This window comes from Erythrolamprus reginae, chromosome 2 (genome assembly GCF_031021105.1).
Source record: "Erythrolamprus reginae isolate rEryReg1 chromosome 2, rEryReg1.hap1, whole genome shotgun sequence".
Taxonomy (NCBI): domain Eukaryota; kingdom Metazoa; phylum Chordata; class Lepidosauria; order Squamata; family Dipsadidae; genus Erythrolamprus; species Erythrolamprus reginae.
In genome coordinates, this window is record NC_091951.1 from 135308259 (window position 1) to 135335456 (window position 27198).

General features: G+C 34.6%; 1 protein-coding gene across 2 annotated transcripts in view; it reads left to right on the forward strand.

Annotated features, from left to right (window-relative positions):
* The window catches only part of GABRB2 (gamma-aminobutyric acid type A receptor subunit beta2), a 146683-nt gene extending 123987 nt beyond the window's left edge, over positions 1-22696 (forward strand). Inside the window, exons 8-10 of one of the 2 annotated variants that reach the window (XM_070735896.1) lie at positions 3775-4019; positions 10821-10931; positions 22346-22696. In XM_070735896.1, coding sequence (XP_070591997.1) covers positions 3775-4019; positions 10821-10931; positions 22346-22693 — 704 coding nt within the window. In that variant the 3' untranslated portion in view covers positions 22694-22696. The remainder of the gene's footprint in view (positions 1-3774; positions 4020-10820; positions 10932-22345) is intronic. The other variant, XM_070735897.1, reaches the window with a different exon arrangement.
* Positions 22697-27198: the final 4502 nt, after the last annotated feature.

A 27198-nucleotide genomic window follows, 5' to 3' on the forward strand; every position in this document is an offset into this window, starting at 1 on the left:
CAAAATTAGTGGATAATGCAAATGCTGTCAATACAGTTTACTTGGACTTCAGTAAGGCATTTATAAAGTAGACCACAACCTACTACTGTACTAGATAAAGTAGAAAAAATGTGGGTGAGACAGCAACACCAACAGATGGATTCCAAACTGGCTGACCAATCACACTCAACGTGTAATGCTCAATGGAACTACATCTACATGGAGGGAAGAATGCAGTGGAGTACCCCAACGCTCTGTTTTAGACCCAATACTCTTCAACATCTACATCAATGACTTGGATGAAAGGATAGATAGGGAATTCATCCAATTAGCAGATGACAGCAAACTGGCAGGAATAGCCAATTATTTGACAGGCTTGAACATTGGGATGGGGTGGGGGGGTGGGGTGGGGTGGGGTGGGAAAGTAAGGTTCTATATTTAGGCAAGAAATACAAAATGCACAGGGACAGTTTATGTGGTACCTTGTTCAACAGTAGTAACTGTGAGAGGGATCTTGAGTCCCAATGGACAACCATTTAAATATGAGCCAGGAGTGTACAGCAGCTGCCAAAAAAGCCAACACAGTTCTAGGCTGCATTAACACAGGGATAGAATCAAGATTACGTGAAGTGTTAATACCACTTTATAATGCCTTAGTAAGTCCATACTTAGAATACTGCATTTAGTTTTGATTGCCACAATGTAAAAAGGATGCTGAGAATCTAGAAAGAGGGCAGAGAAAAGCAACAAACATGATTAGGGGATTAGAGGCTAAAACATATGAACTGGGTATGTCTAGTTTAATGAAAAGAAGGACTAGGGAAGACATGATAGCAGTAGTCCAATAACTCAGGGGTTGGCACAAAGAAATGGAAGCCAAACTATTCTCCAAAGTACTTGAGGGTTGAACAAGAAGGTCGGTAAAAACTAATCAAGGAGAGAAACAACTAAAAATTAAGGAGACTTTTCCTGACAGAACAATTAATCTGTGGAACAGCTTGCCTCCAGAAGTTGTGAAGGCTCCAACACTGGAAGTTTTTAAGATGTTGGATAATCATTTGTTTGAAGTGGTGTAGGGTTTCCTGCCTAAGCAGGGAGTTGGACAAGAAGACCTCCAAGGTCCCTTTCAAATCTGTTATTCTATGTCCAATACCCTTAACTAATAGGGCTGTGTTGTTTTCTTCTAATTTCTATTTCAAATTCTACAAGTTACAAAATTTGCCAAAAATAGTCCTATAAAGAATAATTGCCAGGAGGTATACACTTTGATATTATTGTCTTGCTGCTATTTCAGGTTTGTTCCTATGAATAACAACTCCTTGTTGTTACGCAGGAAAAGAATCTCACAGATGCTTCCTGTAATTTTGAATCTTTCAGGACAGACGGGGACTATACTCAGTACAGTTTACAGGATGCATTGCCCATATCATACAAATTTTAATAATAATAATAATAATAATAATAATAATAATAATAATAATAATAATAATAATAATAATAATAATAATAGCTGGTTTGGTCTCTAGTAGAGGACCTGAGATTGAGAAAGACACATAGCACCCCTAGAGATGAGGAGGAAATTTTATATCTTATACCAGTAAATAAATATTTTTCTGACCTAGCTTCATCATAGATTTAAAGCTTCTTCTATTTTCTCGATAGATAAAAAATATAGCTGGATTATAACTCAGATCAGAACAAACAGACTTTTGTTTTATAGGGATTTTTGACTTTTTTCAGCTACTTATTTGCCCAGACATTTTAAATTAAATTGTATTTTATGTTATTTGTTGTTGTTTTGTTTCACTTGTTCTGCATTTCAATTTTAGATTATTTTACTAAACTTAATGTTTAACTTTGCTGGTTCTTTGGGACTAAGGTACCATTTATAAATTTAAAAATAAACAAAAATGTTTGTTATTTATTGATTCCATTTCTATTTCAAGACCATGAGATGATGTGCACAGTATTTGTCCTTTAATTTCAGTTCAAAATAATTTAAGAGATAACAAACATCCTCAATTCAACACTGTACTTTGTCTGCACATAAATCAAACATTAAAGTAAGGTCTTCACAACAAAACTTTTTTAAAAAAATTCTGATTTCTTACACAACTTTAATATATGTTGTAGTTTTGTATGTTCATTTCTCTATTTATTTTGTAATGAACTCTTGAATTTTATTAGAATTGGTTTTTGTTATACGTCCTTCAATACATCCAAAGATCCAATTCCTCCAATTGTGTATGGCTTAATAGCTTATAAGAAGGAGTTGTCTTCAACAGATAAGCAGATAAGCAAAGCAGAGACTTTCCAGACACGAGTCCACACAAGTTTCAAACATTGTTTCCTGCAAAGATTCAACTGCCCTGGCTTTCCTTAAGTAGACTAGGGGAGTGGCCAATTAACCCCAAGCGTTACTCCTGAAGAGACCACTTCTGGAGTAACCACTCCTGCCTTTTGGCAGCTCTGCGTGCTCGTGCATTAAGAGGAAAAGCCTCTTCTTCCTCATTGCTGCTATGAGGTCCTGGAGGTTCGGAAGGCCCTGGCTGAACCTCTCCTCTAGCACCAAGTCCTCACTGGCCTCCTGACTGTCCGACTCGGGTGCCAGCTGCACAGGCCACTGGCACATCACCAAGTCAGTCTTCTCTCAAACAGGATCTGCTATCAGCTGCACAGATTGCTGGCAGGCCACAACTACTATAATGTAATATGTGTTAAACATACTGTTGACTGTTCCTTCAGTGGAAAAATCTATGAGGTCCATTTCAAGCTCCTAAAGTCTAAACAAGATATTATTTTCTGACAACCAAACCAAACATTTCAAAACAGAAAACAACTAAACATCTTAATAAGTGATGGGCTACCAAAATTTTTACTACCACACTGTGGGCGTGGCTTATGCATTTTATTTCAATAGGTTTCAGTGCAAATTGGGTGTTCTGGGGATGGAGCTCCATTTTTGCTACCCCACTGCGTTCCCCTCCCCCAGGTCTGGGCAGTAGCCCAGCCCTGATTATCTAATATATAAAGTATATGTACACACAGCTCTTCTAAAATTATGCACATTGAACCTCATTTACTGTAATAGGAAAAACATACCCAGATCCCAGAAGGGAAAAAAAAGGAAATAAAATCAAAATTTTGCTACTGGTACTGTGTACCTGACCAAAATTTTGCTGACGGTACTGCGTACTTGACCGTACCCATAGGAACCCACCACTGATCTTAATTATAAAGAACATGAAGTAGAAAAACTGCAGCCTCCATTCTCCCTGTGCTAAAATCTTTGTTTAACAAATCATCAAGAGAAGAAACTTCCATTGCGCTTTAACAGAGCTCAATTAAACCCAAATTTGCATCAGTTGTGTGCATAATTGATATAAATGCTGTCATTTGCAGTAAAACTTCAATTCAATTGATATACTCTAAGTTTACCAAGCATTAGTCTATTAAATGGCAGTAAATTCATTAATTGTAACTGAATCATTAAACCAAAATTTTACTGCATTTCCTTGATGTTGGTTTGCATACTTAATAATACTTAAAATTTACATAGTACCATCATAACAAAATCAAACAACAAGGAAAGCAGGAGTAAAATGTAGGAATGAAGCTTCTTTTTACTCCTCTTTTCTGGATTTTCTGGGTTTTCTGGATATATCCATATAGCGCCCTATAATACAATGAACTTTGTACATTAACAAGAAAAACACACACCTATATTCAATACACACAGAGAAACAGAGAAAACATAAATTGCATACTAAATTGAAATCTTGTGATGTTTTGCAGGGATTACAACGGTGCTGACAATGACAACCATTAATACCCATCTGCGAGAAACACTACCCAAAATCCCCTATGTGAAAGCTATCGACATGTATCTGATGAGCTGCTTTGTCTTTGTGTTCATGGCTCTTCTGGAGTATGCCTTGGTGAACTACATCTTTTTTGGGAGGGGACCGCAGCGCCAGAAGAAAGCAGCAGAAAGAGCTGCCAGTGCTAACAATGAGAAATTACGAATGGATGTCAACAAGGTAAATTGAATGGGGAAGTTTATAGAGTGTCCTCTCCCAGTTGCAGTATTAGATAATTCATTTCTTCCTAACAGGCCTCTCAGAAGCGATAGCCTCTGCCAAACGAGTCACATAGGAATAAGAGAGTAACATCTTGACTTTTAAGATGGGGTTTTCCAGATGATCAGAAGCTCCAATGCAATGAAAATGTACCCTTATTTACAGCTGGAGGATTATCCAGTCTAATGAAAATATAAATGAAAACTGATCTACAGCTTTTCATTACATAGAGATCAAATAAGCCCATTTCAAAGCACTCAAATGAATAAGACATGCTGAAGTTTATTTATTTTTTAAAGTGAGGTAAACATTTGTTTAGTTAGAATTCTCCCCCCCCCCCCCATTTTTCATACTTCTGGTGTGCTCAATTCCTGCATTTGAATATGTATTTTATTTAAATTTGTTTACCATTTTATGCTATCTTATTACATTGTTCTAATTTACATTGTTCTGTGATTTACCAGAGAAAGACACAATATAGATAATAACCAATAATAAATAGTAAAAGCAACATTAAAAAATCATTTATAATAAATAAATAACACACACACACACACACACATACATATAAGCAATTTATAAGAATTAAATTATTTCTTGGAAGTGTTCCTGACAGTTTTGCTTCTTAATAGAACTATTCAATTCACCTGATTCTGGTTAGTACTCCAAATCTGAAATGGTCAAGAGATATGTGACGTTAGACAAAAAAAAGTAGTGTTGTAGGAAAATGACTGATTACAAAATAAATAATATCTATTTGATCTACAAAGATTGCGAAAAATCATCTTTTAATGCATTAGGAGCCTACATTGCCATTTTAATGGAACTTTATTTCTTCAAGGTTGATTTCCAAGATTTATACATTGCACATTCAAGACTTTTACAATCCAAAATGATGGCTAAAAGTGCTAAAGAGCTGCATGAAGTATTATGAGGAAAAAAAATTGAGTGTGTGTGTGTGTGTATTTGTGTGTGTGTTCATTTATTTATTTTACAGGCTGGCCTATTAACAATATATTTTTACAGCAAAGGTATCGGTGAAAATCTAGTTCCACTGAAGTACAGAATAAATCCAGATAATATATATTTTTGTAAAATTATATGTATAAAACTTGAATGTATAAATAATGTTTGCAATCCAAAATCTATCAGTATTTGCATGAAAATTAAGGAAATTAGATCAGAGATATATTGAAGATTGTATAATTCCAGATTAGGGTTTGTTTGTTTTTTAAAAATTTCTTCTTTTCCAACCCAAGTTTTATAATATTGGTGGTGCTGTGATAATTTTATTTGCTTATAAGTTACAAATGGACTGAGGTAAACTGCACAATGACTGACTAAATAGCATAGACATACTTACTAGCCTTCTATATTTAGTTTTATTAAAATAGATTATGCAGTATAGCGAGGCAGGGAAAAGAAGGATTTGCTAGCGTTCATCAATTTTCAGTCTAAGTGATATACTGCTTTCATTAGTGACTTTTCACTAGACAAGAATCTAGAAAACATTGATAAATTACGTTAATTAAAATTTACTGCACAACATAATCATGTTTACTTAAAAAGTTAAGTTTCATGGAGTTTGGAGAGATCTATATTCAATTGATCTGATTTAAGTAGACATCCATAAATTGAATTAAATTGAAATTAATAAAAGAACTTGAAATAACTTATGACTAGATCTGTATCTATATCTGTAACTCTTTGGATGTCTAGCCCATTTCGTGTATTTCAGTAAAAATACTGAACCTATTGAAAAATATTTTCCACAATAGTCGGCATATGCTACAAATACTAACTCTGAAGAAAATTCTATTTCCTCCAGGGAGTCAGACTGCCCAAAATAAATAAAAAAATTAAAATCCTAATTACATTTTGTATCTACCTTTTTATTACAATGAATGTTGAAAATGTCAGTGAGTTTAGAGTGCCATATGTTCTCACAAATGAGTTTGAGTTGTAATTTTTTTTTTGTCCAGTATTTTACAGCAAGGGGGCAATTGCTGGAGAGACAATAGTCTTCTGCCCTAATTAACATTCTGAAATTGTGGCTGGCTTGGTCATTATTTTTGTCAGGTGGATGTTGGAAAAGAGGAGTTATGCAGCAGGAGGGGCAAAAATAGTGTTCTGCTATATGCAACAGAAGGCAAAACAGCAAATGTCTTGGTTGGCAAAGGGTAACCCCTGGAGGCACTGCTTTCCAGAAGTCAAAAAGATTAATACTTTTGCTCAATATCTATGGAGATTCACAGTCATTCAGGTCATGATTATCCCAAAGGCGCTTTTTCAAGAGGCAGCTGGAGTTTCTTTGTTTTTCCTTGAAGATGTTTGGCTTCTCATCCAAAAAGCTTCTTCCGTTCTGAGTGTCAGAACTGGATGAGAAGTGAAACGTCTTTAATGAACAACAAAGTAAGTCCAGTTGCCTCTTGAAAAAGCACCTTTGGAAATATTTTAGCTCATCTTTGCTTATAATAATGACAATCATTTTCTAAGAATCATAGGATCTTTAAAGCACAAGACTTGCTCTTAATTGACAACCAAGCAAGAAACAATAGACAAGAGCATTTTTCCAGAATGCTTAGAATGTTTTTTTAATGTCACTTAGCCACATGAAATACAAACAAAATAGTGTAAAAGGCTAAGTGAAAGAAAATAAAACCCTATTTCTGCATCACTCCCTACCAAAATGTAGTTTATTTTTTATTTTATTTTTTTGGCTGAACAATGGCTGGATGAGGTTTGAAAATGCTAGAAGCCACTAGGTTCAGAAATTACATATAGATGCCTTCTATACCACATTCTTACAAAATAATAAAATAAACAAAGCAATAATGTGAGAATGTGAGGAAAAATAGTATGTAAATTCTGAAATAAAACAATGGAAGAAGGAAGTATAAAAAGAATGGAATGAAAACTGCCTAATTTTAAAATAACAGTACATATTTGGGAACCTGGCTTCTTTACAAACTTAAAAATGAATGCAGCTTTAAAAAAAAATTAATTACAGTGTTCTGTGTAGATCAGGTTTTCTTTCCATTAGGTTGATGCCTGGGATTTTATGGAATACAGTCAGTCCTCAATTTACTATCATGATGGGTACCAACATTTCAACCATAAGTTGTTTGTCAGTACAGAGGTATCATATGATTAGACCTTATTTTTCAACCATTTTCATGGCAGTTGTTATAAAAATCACATGGCATTAAAGAGATCATGAGGCTTGAAGTCCGCTCCTCCGCTCCTCTGCTTCCCAGAGCTCCGAAAAGTCTGAATCCAGCAGGCCAACCTAGGGGAAGCATCCAGGGGCCTGGCCGGTCCAGGGTCATTTTCTGTCATCGCCTGGCTGGGCCACTCCACAAAACGGGTCTCGAGTTCCTCCAGCCAGCGAGGAGGAGGCAGGGCGGCGGGCACATCTCCTGGCGCAGCAGTCTTGGAGTTCAGGGAAACAGACTGATGAGGCACTGCTGGCCTCACTCTTGGCCAGGCTCAGGCAACAGGAGAGCCATGGGAAAGCAGGGCTGAGGTCCAGAGAGGGGCAGCCAACATGGATGTTGTGGGCCATGGCTGGAGTGATTTGGGTCTGGGTTCAATGGAGGGTACAGCTAAGCAGTCAGAGCTCGAGCCGGCTAACGCTGTTGTTGGAGCTTCACTTGGCATTTTCTTGCTTCCACCGTGAAAGCAACAAAATGCCAAGTGAAGTAACAGCAGCAACCAACCCAAGCTCTGCTGCGCAGCTGTGCTCTCCCGTGCTGTAGCAGACATCTCAGGCCGCAGCGATGGGGCAGGCCGAGTGAATCGTCCCATAGCCACGGTGAGAGATGCCTGCTACAGCAGGGGAGAGCACAGCTGCATGGCCGGAGCTGGGGGGAGGTGCCGCTCTTCAGTTGCTTGACATTTCCTTGCTTCCGCACATGTGCAAAAGCAAGGAAATGCCAAAAACTGGCAAAATGGTGCATATGATTCACCCTGAGTGCATGCGCAGGAAGCTGAAGGGCACGCGCATGCGTGCCCCCCCCCCCACTAGGGCCGTGAATGGCTGCCCTTTACTGATTATGCACATCCATGAGGCCTGGGACTCCCAGGACACTGTAGACTTGATGAGATGCCTCTGTTGTTGAGGTGGCCATTGTTATCCGTCACATCACCTAGAGTTTGTATAATTGATTTTTAAGGATATTTATTAATATGGATTTTTACATATCTGGTTTTTTACATTGTGGTTTTATCTCATTGTTATGTGCTATCCAGAATTCTTTTTGCAAGGTGTGTGACTATATAAATTAAAGGACGGAAGGAAGAAGTTTTAATTTAATTTAATTTTATTTATTTTACTTCTATACCGCCCAATCCCATGGGACTCAGGGCAGCTATTCAAAATATATATTCAAAAATATCTATATTATTATAGACATTTTATATAGAGATAAACTCTATTTTATTTATAAATGTTTAGAAAAAGAAAAGCAAACTAAAAATAGTATAGACAAATATTTTTTTTCTGATTTCCTCCTTTGTAATCCAAAATAGATATAAGCTTTACATCTCTAAACTGAATTCTAAATGTTTTTTGTAGAATACGTTAATTGATATTCTCTCTTGAGGGACAATGTCTATTAAAATATAATGTTATAGATTTGCACTGTGGCAAGAAATCATGTCAAATTTCACAAAAGTAGATTCAGAAGTATTATTTGCTAAGTCAATATATTCTCTAGGAATGTTTAACAGATACTGTAATGGTAACTAGAGATTAATGAGACTCTTAAGCAGCAACATTTTGGGGGATTTAGAGTTCTGGTTTGGCATTTGGTGCATCTGATGCATTTCCCGATCATGCGCAACTCTAAATTTTAGTCATTCCATTACTGCCCACAACCTCACCATCCCATCCAGATATGCAGTGGTAAAACAAATCTTCAACAAAGCATTCAGAAGCTCCATCCTTTTCCAAACTTCTCAGTAGTTCTGAAGTTTTCATAAAGTCTTACAATAATATAAGTTTCTTCCAAATTATTTTAGAGGGATATCTCATCTCAAATACCTACACATGTATTGTAAAGCAACCTAATTGATTTTGTATTCATATATTGGCCAAATCTGGTATTTATAGGATCATAAATTTAAACATATAAATCAGAATTTTCAGCTGAATGTGTAAATTCAGAGAACATCAGCAATATAAGGTGATTGTGGCAGACTTTTCCAAAGGAAAGATATTTTCAAACTTAATCTCGAGAACTGATCTCCATCAAAATGGTAGTGTTTTTATATAGAATACAGTCTTCTTCTTTTCTTTTCTTTTTAATTTTCTTTGGACTAGACCAAGTGTAGGCAAAGTTGGCTCTTCTATGATTTGTGAACTTCAATTACTAGAATTCCTGTCAAACTAGCTCAGGAATTCTGGGAGTTGAAGTCCACATGCCATACAAGAGCCAACTTTGCCTACCCCTGGACTAGACAGTTGGGAGAATGCTACCATTTGAATGAAAGGAAAACCATTAAAAATACCTTATGTGTTAGTAAGTGTCTTCTAAGATGCATGAGATAATCTAACTGAAGCAGCTTAATGTTGAAGATTAGTACATGGTGGGGGAGTGCTTTGCAGCATGTAGGGGTATACATCTAGAACATATTGGGAACAGTTGTTAATTCATTACATTTAAGGACTAAAATCACACAATTTAACAAACAAGAATAGGAAATTAAAATTGGAGTCTTAAACACAGGATGTATTTCTAATGAGAAATTCTCTTTTAAAATTAGTAATATAAAATCTGTTGATATTAAAAGAACTATATTATGAAAAAAGGAAATACTGGAAAATAGCCCAAGAATGCCAAATAAAATTAAAATTATTCTGGATGTCTCACAATAATCAAATAAAGAAATTACTATAAAATAAATAATATAACATAATATAGTATTGTAAAAGATGGCAAGTGCAGCAAAGTTTATTTTACCTCACAATCTGCTGTTATTTGTTGTACAATTTCTATGTAATAATATGCAGTTTTTGTATTTGTTTCAATTAAAACTATTAATTTAGTTTTGAAAAAACAATAAATTTACCCAAAAAATGTATGCATTAATCTGCTGAATTAAATTATAATATACACTTTGAATTTCCAGTGTCTTCATATAGAAAATCTCCTTCCATGTTTTTTTGTAATGAATTTCCATTTTATTTTCTTCTCAGTGTGCCATTTTTCTGTGCTAACTCTGCACGGAAATAACTTAGAGACATAGTATGAAGACTATTATATTAAATATTTGCCAGAGGGTTTTTTAATGTAAAGAACTTCCATTTCAATATTTCAGCATGTTTTACCATTGGCTTTAATGGAACTTATTCCTCCACATTTGGCTTTTAATCTCCTGTACTTGACTTTCATGTTCTTTGTTTTCATTTTTCCCAAGTTCTTTATATATTTAGTATTTATAATCAGGCTTCATGTGAGATTGTGTAGCCTCTTCTATTTTGTCATGTGATCTGTACTATTAGCATAAAAATATTTAACGGAGGACAAAGATCTATGTAATAAAAATCACCTTTTTCCTTCTGTTGAGTTTCTTATGTTCTGTTACCTTCTTCTGTCTCTATGTTTAGAAATAATGGAATGTAAAATCTATCATCCAATTTCAGAGACACTTAGAGTTAATTGATTTACAACTACTATGTTAGTTCTAGTTTTGCTCACCATTCCCTAAGTAGTCAAATCTAAAAAATTTATTTAGCCTATTCTCTACTTTGTCTTCCAGATCTTTTATAAAGATATAAAACAAAATGGGACCGAATTGCGATCCCTGGATCCCACTGGAAATCTCTCCCCAACTAGATGGACTGCCACTTACGATTACCCTCTTAAAACGGTTAGATAGCCAGTTTTTGATCCATTTGATTGTATTAACTGTCCAAGACATCTTATGTTGGCCTTCTAACCATAAGATATTGTATAATACTGTATATGGCATGCTTTACTAAAACCCAGATAAAGTATCCATTACATTCTCATTTTGTATTATATTGTAATTTTTACATCCAAAGAACAATTAACAAATCATATATTGCTATGCCAAATTTTATTAATTGATTCAGCCAACTTCATTTTAAAGCCATGTTGATTTAGCCTTTTGTGCTAGTTTTTCTGTTCAATTATATCCTTCTTTTGTTTAATAATTACAGAAGAGTTAACTAAGGTTGTAGAATAGAATTAGAATGATCTTATTTCAATCTTTCAGTAGGAAAAATGTCTTCATTTTAACTCTTTTTTTGTCATCAACTATCAGATGATTGAAAAGTCCCTTTTAGAGATGTATTTATGTTTGTCTTAAATTTATTTAAACCATATTGTTTGTGTTTATGTATGTGTGTTTTAAAGTAATTGTTTAATATAACCTATTTCCAATCATATTGAATTTTAGCTTTGCTCACCCATTCCTATTGTTGTTATTTAAGAGGGTTTTTTTTTACATTTTTAATGTATTTATATTTAACATGTTCATGTAATCTTAATTCATATTCTTATACTCTACCATTTTAGATTTGCTTTGCTTCAGATTGCATTTAACTCTGCTTTCTTTTGAACATTTTTCTCTTCATTCTCCACAAAGGGTGTGTAATTCTACAGCAATAATGTCTTAGTTTTCCCTTTTTCATGGATAGCTTCTTTGGGGCCTATGAGACACACAGCTTCACCCCCGTTTTCTGTTTGGGGATCACCAATATTTTTTCCTTATTATTGCTCTAAATAATTGAGTAAACCTGCCATAATCTTGCTACTACAATGTTTAAAATTGTAATTATCAACTATGTCCTAGACTAGGGGAAAAAATCACATATGCTAATGAAATAATTTGTTAATCAATAATAGATGATAATAGATGAAAACACTAGAAATCTGTGGCAGATAGTGTTCATTTCTTCCACTACATTTTATACATGCATACATACATACTTGTGTGTATGCGTGCGTGTCTGTGTGTGTGTTGCAAAATTTCATCATTGTTTAATTTGTTACCTAAATTTGTTACCTAAAACTACTTTAAAGCTATTCACTTGCAAGCCAGACTCACTTATAATTCCCATTTCTTCTATCTATGAGCTGCTATATAGTTTAGACATAAAGGGAGAGGGTGGGAGGATGCAAAAATTCCCAGAACATTTGTGCAGACATAAAACAATCTCTGAGTGAAATAAATATGCGTAACTCATTATAGAGAGTATGACCACAGACTCTTGATCTGCTGAGTGTGCTGTTTAGGTATTACGTTGATGGGCAAATTCAAGTATTTTGTTCTTATTTTCTCATCAACTTAAATGTTACATTGATTTTATTTTAAATTAGAGGATTCCGTTTATAAAATAAGACGAATGACCACTCAGAATAGAGGTACAGATGAAAAATACTTAGAATAACCTGCTCGCTCAGCTAAGATTAGGACAGCCACAATCCTGCAATCATTTTAGAAAGCAATAAGATTGACTTTTCCAAACCTTTGGGACAAGGGGTGAAACATAATTAAAAACCATAACCCCAAGGAAGGATTTCTTTTAGATAGGAGGCCAAATGATATGCTTTATCTTGTTGACTGTGTTTTATTGTGAGAATCTAGAGGACAAAAAGGTGTGTGTAAATCAAAAAACAAAATAAGGAAAGACAATTCGCATCTTACATAAAAAGAATCAATGTCTCAACGTCTTTAAAACATGTCAGCATTATGTAACCAGCAAGAAAGAAAGCATGGCACTTCAAATGGAGGAATTAGAAATATTCTGATCCACTGCCCACCAGCTCTACCTTAGGGACACAATGGGGAAAATATATATATAAAAGGGAGTAGAGACTGTGGCTTAGAGGGAAAATCACTGCCTAGCAAGGCATAGCAGCCCAGGTTCGAGTCTTAGAAGGGTATGGCTTGGTTGACAAAAGATAAAAAGCTTGAAATAGATCTATACCAGTCTCACTTTATTTCTTTATCAGTTCTTTGCAAGTTTGGAATATATCAGTTTGTAGAAATGACCTTTGGGAATTAGCCCACAACTAGAATGCAGACATGACAAACATCAGAGAAGGGATGTTTTCCTTTCTCCCTTGGCTGTAAAGAAAACGAGGGAGAAATGTATTTAGAAAATTATTTTAATGTAAACTTAAATTATTATTATACTGGGCTGGGGGGGGACGACATACAGACAGATCGGGGTGGGTTCTAACTTACCTCGCTACTGGCTTGCTTCCTCCCATAGTGCATGGGCGCACTTCATGTGCATGCATGCATGCACAGTGCTAAAAAATCCATTTAAAAAAAAGCCCAAAACAAGATGGTGACCACATGCGCAGGGCCAGAAACTCTACTTATGCGCATGCTCAGAAGCATTTAAAAAAAATAAAAAAATTCACCAAAAAATGCAAAAAAACCAACGATGGTGGCGCCCATGGACCTACACCGACCAAACCAGGTTCCTGATGTCATCATGACATCACCAGTGGGCCGCTACTGGTTCAGGTGAACTGATCAGAACCAGGAGGAACCCACCCCTGAGACAGTTAATATCTTAGATGGCTTTACATAATTTCTTTTCAGTATTTCATCAATTTGGAAAGGATAATAAGGAACAAAAAGCCTTAATAAAGGTTAATAATTCCAGGAAGGGTGTATAGAGTGGTTAAGAATGGAATATGCAGCTGAATTCTGAGTGCTGTGAAATTTTCTTTCGAATAAGGTCATACTGTATTATGAAAAATGTGGATTTTTTTTTCCTTTGCAGCTCACTTTCCAAATCCAGTTTCTCTTTTGCTTGCTTCTGCTGCACCAAATTTAGTGTCATCTTATTCTGGTTTTGAAGACTTATCCTGCTTTCATACAATCTCCAGACTATTTTTCTTCTTTTTTTCCAAAATTTCTTTTGATTAGAAATAATAAAAAGTGGGTAAAGCATTAAGGAAATGTTTTTTTCCTCTTGGGGTCCCAATGGCAACTGCTTGTTCTGAGGATTTTAAAGAAAAGAAAACTCTCAGCAACTGGGAATTTTAATGTAGGAAAGAGAGCAGAATGCGACTTCACAGAGCAAAATACACAAAGGCTTAGCAATATTTTCCCCCTTTGGTAATCTGTTATTTAGCTATTGTTTGAATTGATAGAAGCAGTAGATAGTTTCTGGTGTATCTTACCTGTGACAACTTAAGATAATGTATACAGCACACCTTTCTCAAACCTTTGTAAATAATATGAAGGTTAGACTAAAAAATATTAATTTCCCCCCAATAACTTAGTACGTTTTCCAGTTTAGGATGCAAATGAACCATGATATTATGCAGTTCTAGGTTTAATTCTTGCATTGTGTTGAACTTCATTTCATTGATTATCTCATATAGCATCAGAATAACACATCAATTCTTAATTGGCATTTGTTTTTTATCCAAAATTCTTTCTATTCCAAACATTGTCCTCCACCAAAAAGAAAAAAGAAATTCCCAACAAAATGTTAAATTTTTCATGATGTAAAAATTGGTCTACATGGTTCAAAAAATAACATAGAAGTTAAGATTGGCTATAGCATTAAATATATTCAATAAATGAATTTTATTTATTTCATGCCATTCATATTGAATTTGCAGTCTTAATACTGCAAAAAAAAACCAATCTAAAACATTGATCATTATATCTGATGTTATATAAGAATTTGCTCTGAACCATCATTGTCTTCATTTCCTGAATACAATTGTTTGCTATTTTCCCTTAGCCTTATGGCTAAGAATGTAATAACACTGTAATATGATGTAGACAATAGCAAACTGTAGACTGTTCCAGAAAATATAGATGGTAGCTTTGCCTTATTTCTGCAACAGAAATCCTGGTAACATCACCCAAAAATTTGTGAAATCAGCTGTGCAAGACTCTTTATGCATCAGAATGATCTCAGAATTGCATTTTCATTTTGCGACAAAGTTTCTCACCCTCAGCAACTTTTAAGAGGGGTGGACTTCGTCAGCCAGTATGGCTAGTTGGGAAATTGTGGGAGTTAAAGTCCAATTCTCTTAAAGTTTGCTAAGGTTGAGAAACTCTGTCCAGTGTCTAAGGTATAACATTCCTTTTACATCATCAGTAAGGTTGTCTTCCAATACATTTGGAAAATTAAATACTTTTTGGCACAACAGTACTCTTCTCAGGCAACATATTTTATTTCTGAGGAATTTTTTTAGTCTATATTTACATACAAAACACTGGTGCACAAATGCTTTGGATCAAAACACTGAGTCCAAAACAGCCTGTTTTTAGTGAGAAATAGCTGCTTCAAGTGAATTTTACCTTCCCCAAATGCTTAAAATAAGAGTTGGGTTCATGCTAAAAACATGATGTTTCAAATTCAAAACAATTTGATTTTAAAAGTATTCCTAATTCAAAGATTCAGGAAATGTTCTATTTAGAGCTTCAGGCTTTTTGGAAGTAAAGTCGATAATGTCTTCTATCTCTGAGCTACGATGAAATTTCATGATCCATATCTAAGTATCTGTTTAACACTTTCTACATTTGATCACCTCGTGTTTAAACAGTCTAGCATTTGTTCTCATAGAATATTGCCTGGTGTTCTAAAGAAGGATCTCTGAAATGAATCAGATGGTATAATTGCCTTTCTGAAAGATTGCCTACAGAACCCAATTTATCCAGTGCCTTCAACAATGTTTTTTGCACAGACCTTCCAGTATCTGTAATGTGTGTGTGTGTGTGTGTGTGTGTGTGTTTGTAGCTCCTTGCCTTATGGAACTGTAGTAATTTTAGTTGTTAGGGCAAAGCCAAGTCAGATATAATTAAACATGAACAGCAAATTCAAATGTTAGGAGACCAGAACAGTCATTGGGTTTGCTTGGCTGCACTCCAAGCTCTTTTGATTATGTCTATTAGAAAGAACATAAACATGTTTCCAATGGGAATTATTCTAAAAATTGTCCTACCCTCTGGAATAGCATCTGACTGGAAATGTACATGGCTCCCATTCTTCTGGGGTTCCAGAAGTCTCTTAAGACTTGATTCTTTTCCCAGAACGAGGCTTAGGATTCTGTTGATGAGTTGAGCAGTTTTAATCAATCAAATAAAGAAATAGTTACTCTAGCAGAGTATTATTTAAGCAGAAAATGCACAGGACATGGGGAGAAAGGTAGCGTGTGTACATTCCAACACACACCCTGTGACCTATATACTTGTTTCTGAAGTGAGGACACAAACAAACTGTCAAGGCTTGCATTATGATAACGGAAAAAAAATATTCATGAAATAATTCCACAGGACCCAAATGAACAGAAACAGACTTTTACTCATTGATCAAGGAGGGCCAATTCAGGTCAAAGAATGTGAATAATGTATTATTCCATGAGTGATTTTGTTTCTTTATTTTGGTTTGTAATAGATGCCTATATTTATAACAATCCTTCTATCTCCTCTGGACAATAGTTTGGCATATTTTTAATAATAAGGGAATGGGAAAAGAAAGAGAGGGGAATGGGAAGATCAAGTTTAATGAAAAGAAGGACTAGGGGTTGCCATAAAGAAGAGACAGTCAAACTATTCTCCAAAGCACCTGAAGGCAGAACAGGAAGCAATGGTTGGAAACTAATCAAGGATAGAAGTAACCTAACTAAGGATAAATTTTCTGACAGTTAAAACAATTAATCGGGATGCAATGGGACTTTAAATTTTCAAGTTTTATTTCTTAATGTATTTAAATTATGTAAAAGATAGGCCAAAAATCTGTAAATTAATGTGTAAAAGGATATGGTAATAAATTATCTGATAGGACTAGCTGAGCTGATGTCAAAAAAGAACATAAAAGCTGTTTTCATTTTAATGGTCTCTAGTTGCCATTCAATTCTAGAACTGTTCAGAAAGATAAGACAAACAAAATAGTATCTAGTAAATAAGTTTAGAATTTTTTTAAACAAAATACCATTCAGGAAGAGTTTTTTAAAGCTAAGAAATGATAATTTATTTGTGTATTTATTTTATTTAGAAAGATGCTTCATTCTGCTGTGTAAAAGACAAGAAATAATGCAAACAATAGAATACATATAAATATAATAATTAAAATTGTATTATATAATAATATGCTAAAACCAGTGATAATAATTTAGTGATAAAAATTCAGGCCCCTGGGTCTTCCAGAGCATACAGAGCTATGCCAGTTTCTGCAAGGCCAGAAGGTCTCAGAAGGAAAGATATTACACAGAAGGAGAATTCCTATGAAGAATATTGGGGTCCCCTTGGCTTTATTTTTCAGTGATTATAGATACTTAGCTTGAATAATAGATAATGTTATAGATACCCATACCTTGAGCTACATAGTAGCTAACTAGCACCTTCAATTATACTCTATAACATAGTAGCTAACTAGCACCTTCAATTATACTCTATAACATAGTAGCTAACTAGCACCTTCAATTATACTCTATAACATAGTAGCTAACTAGCACCTTCAATTATACTCTATAACATAGTAGCTAACTAGCACCTTCAATTATACTCTATAGCATAGTAGCTAACTAGCACCTTCAATTATACTCTATAACATAGTAACTAACTAGCACCTTCAATTATACTCTATAACAACTTGGAGTTAAGGCCTCAAATTAGGAGAGAGACCATTTAAATATTGCCTACATCTTCCACATGTTTTATTGTTCCCTTTATCAAGCCGAAATTTTGTGAATGATTTATTAGGCGGTACAACTTTCATGTCTTAGCATGCTAGTTATGCAGTTTATATTTGATATTTTTAAAAAAGTGAACAGTGTAGAAATTTCAGCCAACCCCCCCCCCAAAAAAAAATCTATGTAAAATTACTCTCAGAGAAAAAATAATACTTCCCTTCATTATAAATGAACATATTCAGATATTAGATCTCATCTCATTAATATATTAAAATGTTACATGCAACTCCTTTAGATAGCCATCATTTTGGAGTTTCTAAGAACTGATTGGAATTTCCTTTCCAAGTAAGTATATAAAGAAAAAAAATCAGCAGTATCTCAGGGTACTGTATAATTGATTTTTAGTCTACTTGTACTATTTACCATGTAATGATTTAAAGTGATTATAAGATGTTTCCATGACTTACTAATTTTGAGTATTAATACAGTATTCATTTTATATTTTCATCATTTTTGTTTTTCCCATTCATCCATTTTTATCTTTTCAGCTTTCTTCCTATGGAATTATCCTATGCTACATCTAAAGTCTGTGTCTTATTGCTGTATAACCCTTAAGCGCCTTCTTAATGTTATTTTCATGTCATTTCAATTCATATGTTGAAGGGAGAGGGTTGGCCTGGTTTCAATGCCTACCAGTTTGGATATATATGTGTGCGTGTGTAATACATGCATATATACACTCACTTATATTTACTTCCATTGCAAATACATGTTGTCCACAGTGTCAGGGCTAAGACAACAACAGCATTTCTAAAACAAGGACCTACAGTACTTCTGCTGCTTGTTGGTTCACAGTGCCCTGTGCTTTTAATTGGTGTAGTTTACAATAATAGCCTATAGTGCATTAATTTTTAATGAAAACTAACAGCTGATTTTTTTCTAAGGAAACTGGTTTTGATTTTATTAACTTACAGGACAGAAGAATAATTGGCACATATCATTGTCCAGAAATGTATTCAACAAAGGTATATTTTATTGTTTTCTTAATGGTTTTATCCTTAGGGATGTAAAACTGAAGGCTTGAACTCATTGCAGACCCAATGGCACATTATTTGTGACCTGGCATCTTCATGCCAAGATCTTTGGTTGAATTGCAAAGGGTGTTTATTCTTTTGAATCATCTCCACATCATTTACCCAATCACCACCTAGTTCTAACTGATAATGCATTCTTCATTTCCTATATCGAACTACACTGTATTGTTTGGCAATGTTAGTTAGCTCCCACATTTTTGCCTCAGATGACTGCACTTAGTGAAGTGATGTTGCTTTCTAAAGTCTGTAAAACGCTTTGGGATCCTTCTGGATGACAAGCGCCTGCAGAATAAATGTTTTTCACTGTTGTATTGTAAGCTTTTCTTTTGTTACAAGCATACATTTCCATTAGAAATGGGTGAACCTGCTCTGTTGTTCTGAAACTCAGCATTTCCTAATGAAAAGTACAAATCAACTTCAAACATTGGTTCGATTTGCTTTTCATCAATTGAATTTACTTCCTATTTTGGGAAACTGGTATCTGTTTAATGTTTATAAAGCAAAATACAAAAAACCTCCATCTTTCTCTGGAAGTTCATCCATTACTAATATTCTGCTAGTAAATGATTTCCAGTGTGTTTTAGAAGAGAAGTAGATGCCTCCAGCCTTCTCAGATAGTAGTGTCACCTGAGAAATGTTTGATTGCAGAAAATTGATTACAAGAATAAAATATGAATCATACAAATTTAATATTCAAAAAATATTTTTCTTCTAAATTATTTAAACATATGGCGGCTTCATACTGTGCTAACTGAAATTGCATCTCTGTATCAGCCATACAAAGCTTCAGAGCTGCCCATAAACTATATGTAAACTATAATATCTAAAGAAGGCTGAATATTGGTTAAACGTTTGGACATTGACTGGAAATTAGCAAATAAAAGATAAATTTTCAGAAAGCTTGCCCACCCTGCTTGTATGATTCACTCCATTCAACCTAACCACTCTTCCCCGAATTAACCAATGCTCCTCTTTTATTATTTCTAATGAAAATGTTATTTGTTTCACAATTGTACCCTAGAATTAACTTTTTTTCTTTTAAACTGTTTCAATATAGTGACTTAAACTTTAACTAATTTACCATTTGGCAAATGGTGAATTCTTCAGTGTTTGGTTCCATGAAATTCACATGGAAATACTGAGCACATTTGTCTTTACTGTGTGAATATTATCCTCCCTACCCATTTACTTGTTTTGGGAGTGGCTAGCTGATTTTTGGTTTCAAGGATGAAGTGGTAATGTCTTGAAAAATGACTTGGCTATGCTTATGCTTATACATTTCTTAAGGGAATGCAGAAATAATATGCTTGGTTCTCAATGTGTTTGTTTCATATAAAATGATAAAGTAACAGTCCCAGATATTCTGACTAGAATTATCAATTTCAATTTAATAATTGATAATGTCATATTTAACCCAATAATAATAATGTACACATTTCTGCAAATGCATGAAACATTGTCTGTAAAATTTACAATACGTAGTACTATTTGAATATTTCTAAAAGCCTGATGAAACATATATGTTTTTTGTGATCCTAATATAAAACAATTATGCCATTGTCTGCTATGGCAGTAGGCAGGTTGACATACTCATCTATTATCAAACCGGTTGCTTGCAGATCTCAAGTTTTCAGGTTGCCAGGAATATGGATGAGAATATTTTTTCAAGCATATGTCCCTTCATCCATGTGTCTTCCCAATGTGCTCCCTTTTTAAAACAAATCACCGGTGGAACATAGCACTGTCATTGTGATGCATATCTAATTGAGATGTGTGTGAGTGTTTAGATATGTGGATCCACTCAACACGACTGGATCACCAGAGTTCCTAGAATCAATTACTGGAGTAGCACTATTTTGTTCACAATTATTAGATTATTTGTTTAGCTGATTTATATGACTGCCCATCTCACAAATATAACTCTTGACCTGGGCCTATAGATTTTTACAACTTAAAATAATACTAAATAATAACAAACCAACAAATCAGTATTAGAAACTTAAAATGACAAACAAGAAAATCAGTTAGTCAACACATCTCATGTTTGCCAAATTTCCTTACCCAGATGCCTAGGAAAACAACCTTAAGGGCTTTCTGAAAGGTTAGCAGTGAGAGTTGTCTGACGAATAGACCCCACTCTACCCCTTTTTGGACCTCCAGGCCTTTATTTTCCCCATTTATTGGGAGAAATTGGATTTTTATTAGGTCTCCCTCCCCCCACCCCATGCCAAAAAGAAAGCTAGCCGGGCTTCTCCTCAAAGAACCTCCCCGTCTTTCGCCATATTCCCTTCCATCAACCCCCCACAAAATCCCACTTTGGGACAGAGGAGCGCATGCCGGAAACGCATGTTTGGGCAATGTAGGAGACCGCCTTCTGAACCTCCAGTGCCCAGCCCGCAATTTGCCATGTTCCTCCCAGCCTGGCTTGCTGACGAGGGCAGAGAAGCCTGACATCTTAGCTGCCCCATGGCCCCATCCTACCCAGTTTCTTCAAAGGCATTGTGCATTTCAAATGTGGCAGCTTACATCTGGAGGTGCTAAACAATGTCCTGCTGTGAGAGCTGGGCCACGCCTCTCCGTAGTCCAACTCACCAATACCCCCATTAACTTACAATATGATTTTACTATAAAATGAATACCTGGTTATTTTAGCTTTCAAGTTAAAACTAAATGCTGTGCCTAGTCATTGCATTAAGATGATCCAGGGTTGATTTTTCTTCTTCTCAGTGATATCCTCAATAATATGGTACCACTGTTTCTCTGACAATGAAAAATTAATTATACCAAAATGAGCATTGTAAGCCCCCACCCACCCAATTGCATATTTCAAAATTATTTTAAATTGAATTAGCCCTGCATTATTATTATTATTATTATTATTATTATTATTATTATTATTATTATTTATTGGATTTGTATGCCGCCCCTCTCCGTAGACTCAGGGCGGCATACAAAGAACAGAACAAATATAACAAATATCTTGAGGAAAGTAGGTGAATACCTGCACTATCTCACGCTACATAATCCTTGAGCTCATAAAAAAAACTGTTAAGATGTTCAGAACTAAATGATTAGACCAATAAATATTAGCTCATAATGACAAAACTTACTGAGATTCAGTAAGCAGATAAAGCTACTGAAATATGTCATATAATCCATTTGCCTGAGCTATAAAAAAATAATTGAAGAGCCTGTGTCCATATTCTAACTAGGCAGTGTTTCAGATTTGAAAGCAAAAGGAGAATTTGGAAATCATGAGACACATATTTTGTCTTGCCTAAAACTGCTTAAATGGAGCACATATTTCCCTGGAATTACTTGTCAATTCTGCAGTCTCAAGAAAGAATGTAGCTATTTTAAGGAGATAGAAACTGAATTTTTAATGCACCAAACCATTAGTGGATTTCAAATCTGAAGCATCACATAGCCCTCCTGTGTATGTTTCTCTTTTGATTAGCACTGAGTGTTTAATGGCTTAGATAATTGGTTAAAAAAATTGGTTGAGTTTGGTAGTTGTTTTCACATTAAGACAATTTCTTCTGTTTTCCAGATGGACCCACATGAGAACATTTTGTTGAGCACGCTTGAGATTAAAAACGAGATGGCTGCCTCTGAAGCTGTTATAGGGCTTGGGGACCCTAGAAGCACGATGCTGGCCTATGATACATCAAGTATCCAGTATCGAAAGGCTGGCTTACCAAGACACAGCTTTGGCCGTAATGCTCTGGAACGGCACGTGGCCCAAAAGAAAAGCCGATTAAGGAGACGTGCTTCTCAGTTGAAAATTAATATCCCTGACTTGACTGATGTAAATGCCATAGATCGATGGTCACGCATATTTTTCCCGGTGGTTTTTTCTTTCTTCAATATTGTCTATTGGCTTTACTATGTGAACTAAAAAACAAAGAAAGCCACACAAATATCAAGAACTGGATTTCTCTTCAAATTTGATTGTACAGCCAAATGTGGGACTTAGGGAGAACAAAATCTATTCAGGACAAGTTATTTTAAAACACCTTATTTGCTGGCCCACTCTATAACCTGTTCAGTAATGTTTGGATTTCTTTTGCACAACTGTGAAGCCTATCAACTTACAGTAAAAATGTATACAATCTGGCTTTTAAAAATATATAATTGCATTTGATGTTTGGAGACAGACCTGAAACTTGTTTATTTCATTTTTGGATGATATTGAAACAGAAAGCTAAAAAGTTAGGTTTGACTTCTCAGAGCAATTTTTGCTTCTATGCTCATCTAGGTTAAACAGCATTATTTGAATGGAAAGAATATGGTCATGTTATATCAAAATCAACATCATATTCATATTTTACCTTTTTCATGTTAATTTGAAGCTACAGTAAGTCATAATGCCTGCCATCATACTATGAAGACATGTATCAAGTTGTTGACTGAATTAAGAGTTGCTTTGGAAAATATGAAAACAACTTACACATAATTGGGAAGTGTTTAATCGAGATATTGTAAATTCAGCATATTGATTACCATGATGTGAACCATAGAGCTACAGTATTTTGGAGATGGCAAATATGTCCAACAGTATACCATTAAATATATCTAGGAGCCTTCTATGTTTAAGTGCCAAATGAGAGTGGGCCGGCAGTTTCTTCATAGATAGTTTTCTCTCCGTGCTTTGTACTTTCTTCTGCAACAGGGAAAGATGTGCCAAATGTTGTCAAACACAAGGATCAAGTAAACCACAAGTATCATGCAAGTTACAAATCTTGATCATCAAAATATTTCCTAAATTGTAGTTTGGGTTGCATTTCCTTCATGCTTAGAAGATATTTGAGTAGATCATAACTTTTTATAGTTCAGATATTTATTTAGATATGCACACAGAAGCCTCAAAAGAGTAACATTATTGTAAGCAACTGGATTGTCTTCTTTACTCAATACTTTTGCATTCAGTTTTAGAACTTTTTTTAAAGAGAGGACAATGAATGGGAGAGAGTTACTCATGTATGTTACAGCTGAAGGGACTGAATTATTTTCATCATCAGTTCAAGGAATATCTCTCGACTTTTTCCCCCTCGTATAATTATTTTACAATTATATATCTCTCCTTTGTTGAGCTTTATCCTTTAATTAATTCAATGGAACTTTCAAGGGATTCATATAAGGTAGCTGTGTCTTCCTGCAACAGATCAACCTGTTTCAGGAAATAAATGGATTATAGTTGGGGTTGAGTATCTTTTGGAACCAGAAATGTTCCATATTCGTTTTAGTACATTTTTTGTATATATGTATATGTATATATTTCCTCCAGCTGATGGTTTCAGTAGCACAAAGGAATCTTTTATTTCTCTGTAACATACTTTAAAATTGAGCTATCTAGGCTCTCTGCAAGCATACTTGGTTGAATTATGAACTTCACACTTTGTGAAAAGGCTGGTCTTGTGACTCAGGCACAACAGCACTGAGCACACTTTCTTTTGTCATGTTTTCTTCCACCAGATGGGCAGTGTTTTAGAAGACCCCCCTTCTGAAGCATCTTTTGGGACAAATAAGGTTTTCTACATACGTGTGTATGTTATTTTTTTGCTGAAATTGCCCATTAATTTTATAAAAAAATATGTGAAAACTATCAACCTTGGGATTTTTAGACATTAGAAAAGAAAACCCTTTCTATCCTTTTTCTCTTTTCAGATTGGTTCAACAAGCCAGCCTTAGAAAAACTACAGAATCAGCTCCTAAAACTGCACTTTACCATAGCTGGAAGTTTATAGTACAAGCCATAATATTTTCTAACCTTTCCAAGGAGAGGGTGAATTTTACCCTGGGGGCTAACAAAGAGAGTACATATTCACCTCCATGAGGTCATTTATGTTATTAAGTGGAAGATGCTTGCAGGAGTAAATGGGAAATCACATTTCTGAATAAATTAATTCAAAGAGATATGAGGAACTTAAATTAAAATGAGGTTTAAAGTCAGATGGGCAAATGGAGAATAACACAAAAAAGGTTTATCTCCTCTAATACCGGCATGTGGTAGAGACAAAAACATTACACAGTTTACTTTACAAAGGACATTGAAATAAGCTATTTAACTGAAATATACTTTGGTTTTGTTTTGTTTAGACTCACGTTTTGCCTGATATTTTATTCCTTTAATTATTACTTTTTTTCAGGTTTTGGATGCATACTAGCCAGCAATTAAGGTGTTTTTTCTTCATATGTTAAATTCATCACAAAATTACAACTATACAATATGGCACAGTTTTAACCATAACTTTCAGATTAATGCTCTGTAAATATGTTCTGTATATGACTGCTACTAAGTTTAATATGCATTTTCCAACTAAAACTCATGTGCCATATTTATGTTTGTCTAAGGAAAGCTATGTTTCTATAGACACGATGGTTTAAATGACTGGAAAGAGAGAATCATTGTCATTATGAACACTTTCAGCAAAGTTTGAAAAAATAGCATTGAAAGACACACCTGGGAATTTTTACATTCTAATATATAAAATAAGCCAGACAAAAGCACAATGCATAGATAACATGACAGCAAGTACATATTGCTAGCCAGCTAAATATATCTAAGAAAACAAGCCTACTAGGTAAAATATACATTTTCTATTTTCTTTTTTAAAATAAGCTTAGATTTCAATTTCCCACAGTGAAATTAATTTAAGTAAGCCAAGGTCAGACCATTATCTACATATATAATACAAATAGGCATATTTCCACATGTTTATATATATTATTGAATGTGTACACATATATGTGTTTATATCTTATGTGTGTCTACGTACACAAACATAGACATGCACATACACATACATACACATGCATTTTTACATGGTCTCCTAATCTAGTGAAATCAGTTTGTTTATAGAAATGTATATGTGCCCATTGATATGTAAACCAAGTGGGCAGATTGCTTCTGGCACTGGTGTCTCTTTTATGTTGAGGAGACAGTTCAAAATTCCAATTTCTTGCAAGCGTTTTCAGCCCCAATAAAATTGCAGGACCATATTTACATCTTCTGTTACATCTGTTTGGTGCTATAGAGGAATGTTAAAAGAAGCATTAAATTATTGAAGAAAGCAACAATCCCAGATTCCATCCAGATCCCCCTGAACATTCTTAATAGGATGACCATCATTTTTGAATGATGAGAGGTAGTTTAAGATGCCACCAGCAGATGCAAGAAAGGGGAAAGACATATGGATTGAGTTGTTTAGAGAAATGGTCTCTATTTTATCCTCCTGAGAGAAAGATCAGGGATGAGCTAGAGATATTGTCATCAAGTCCAGTCCAAGTTTTAATTAGCATTGCAGACCTAAAGTCCCTGCACTGCTCATAATTGCCTGGGTTTGAGCTAGAATCTTGCATTGGTATTTCAAAAGGAATAAGCTAATAACAGTTGTGCTATAGTCAACCAATATGTGAATATTTTTTGAGAACATAAATTATTAATGTATTTAAAGTCTTACTATACAGGGTAACTGGGCATTTCTATATCAGCAGATCAATGCATATAAATCTTACAAAGCATTTCACAGTGGATATTGCAATAGTACTGTATCTTCCACCATCTCAACAGAGGCTAGCACTCTCATTGTTTTGTTTGTTTGTTTATTCAATAAAAGCATCTCAACTAACTTTTTTTAAAAGTCCTGATACCTAGATAGGAAAAACAAAACTATGACACATTTCTCTGGGGGGAAAAGAACAAGAGGGTCCGGTTACAATAGTTTAAAAATAGTGATCATAACATTTTGCTATCTGTACATAGGTCATACAATGTGAGCAATCGTAATAAAAAAAACCTGTAAATATTATCAGATTTCTTAACATTTTTAACTTCTAATTTGTACTTTAATGTAAGGCAAAAAGTTGATCCTATTTATGGTTTAGGTTAGTGTCCTAAAATCATGTAAATATTTAAATAAGCTGTAAATGAGATGTCAATAGAAAAAGTATTTGTTCAGTGATTTTTTTTTAAACTAAGTACAGTAATTGCAGTTTTCTAGCAGAACAATTTAAACACCCTTTTGCATAAGACTTGGATTGCAGAGGACAATTTCAAAATAACATTGGCATTAAGTGATTAAATCGGTATCAATGTAACCAGTTCATCTGTAAATGGAGAGGAAAGAACCGATAAAAATGCTTAATGAATACCATTATCCATTGACTCCAGTGCACAAGGAAATTCAGGGGTATGTGGATACTTCAGAATAGATGAGATTGCATGATGCTTATACTAGCATCTCTGAAAGTTAGAGTTTTTGTTTGGGGCGGGGGGTGTCTGATATTGAAATGAATAGGGCAACTGCTTATTCTCCAGAGCTTCTTGGGAAAATTGGAGCTGCATGCAGTTTGAAAATTGCGGCCTTGGTTTTTCATGAGCCTATTTTGATTTCCGTTAAT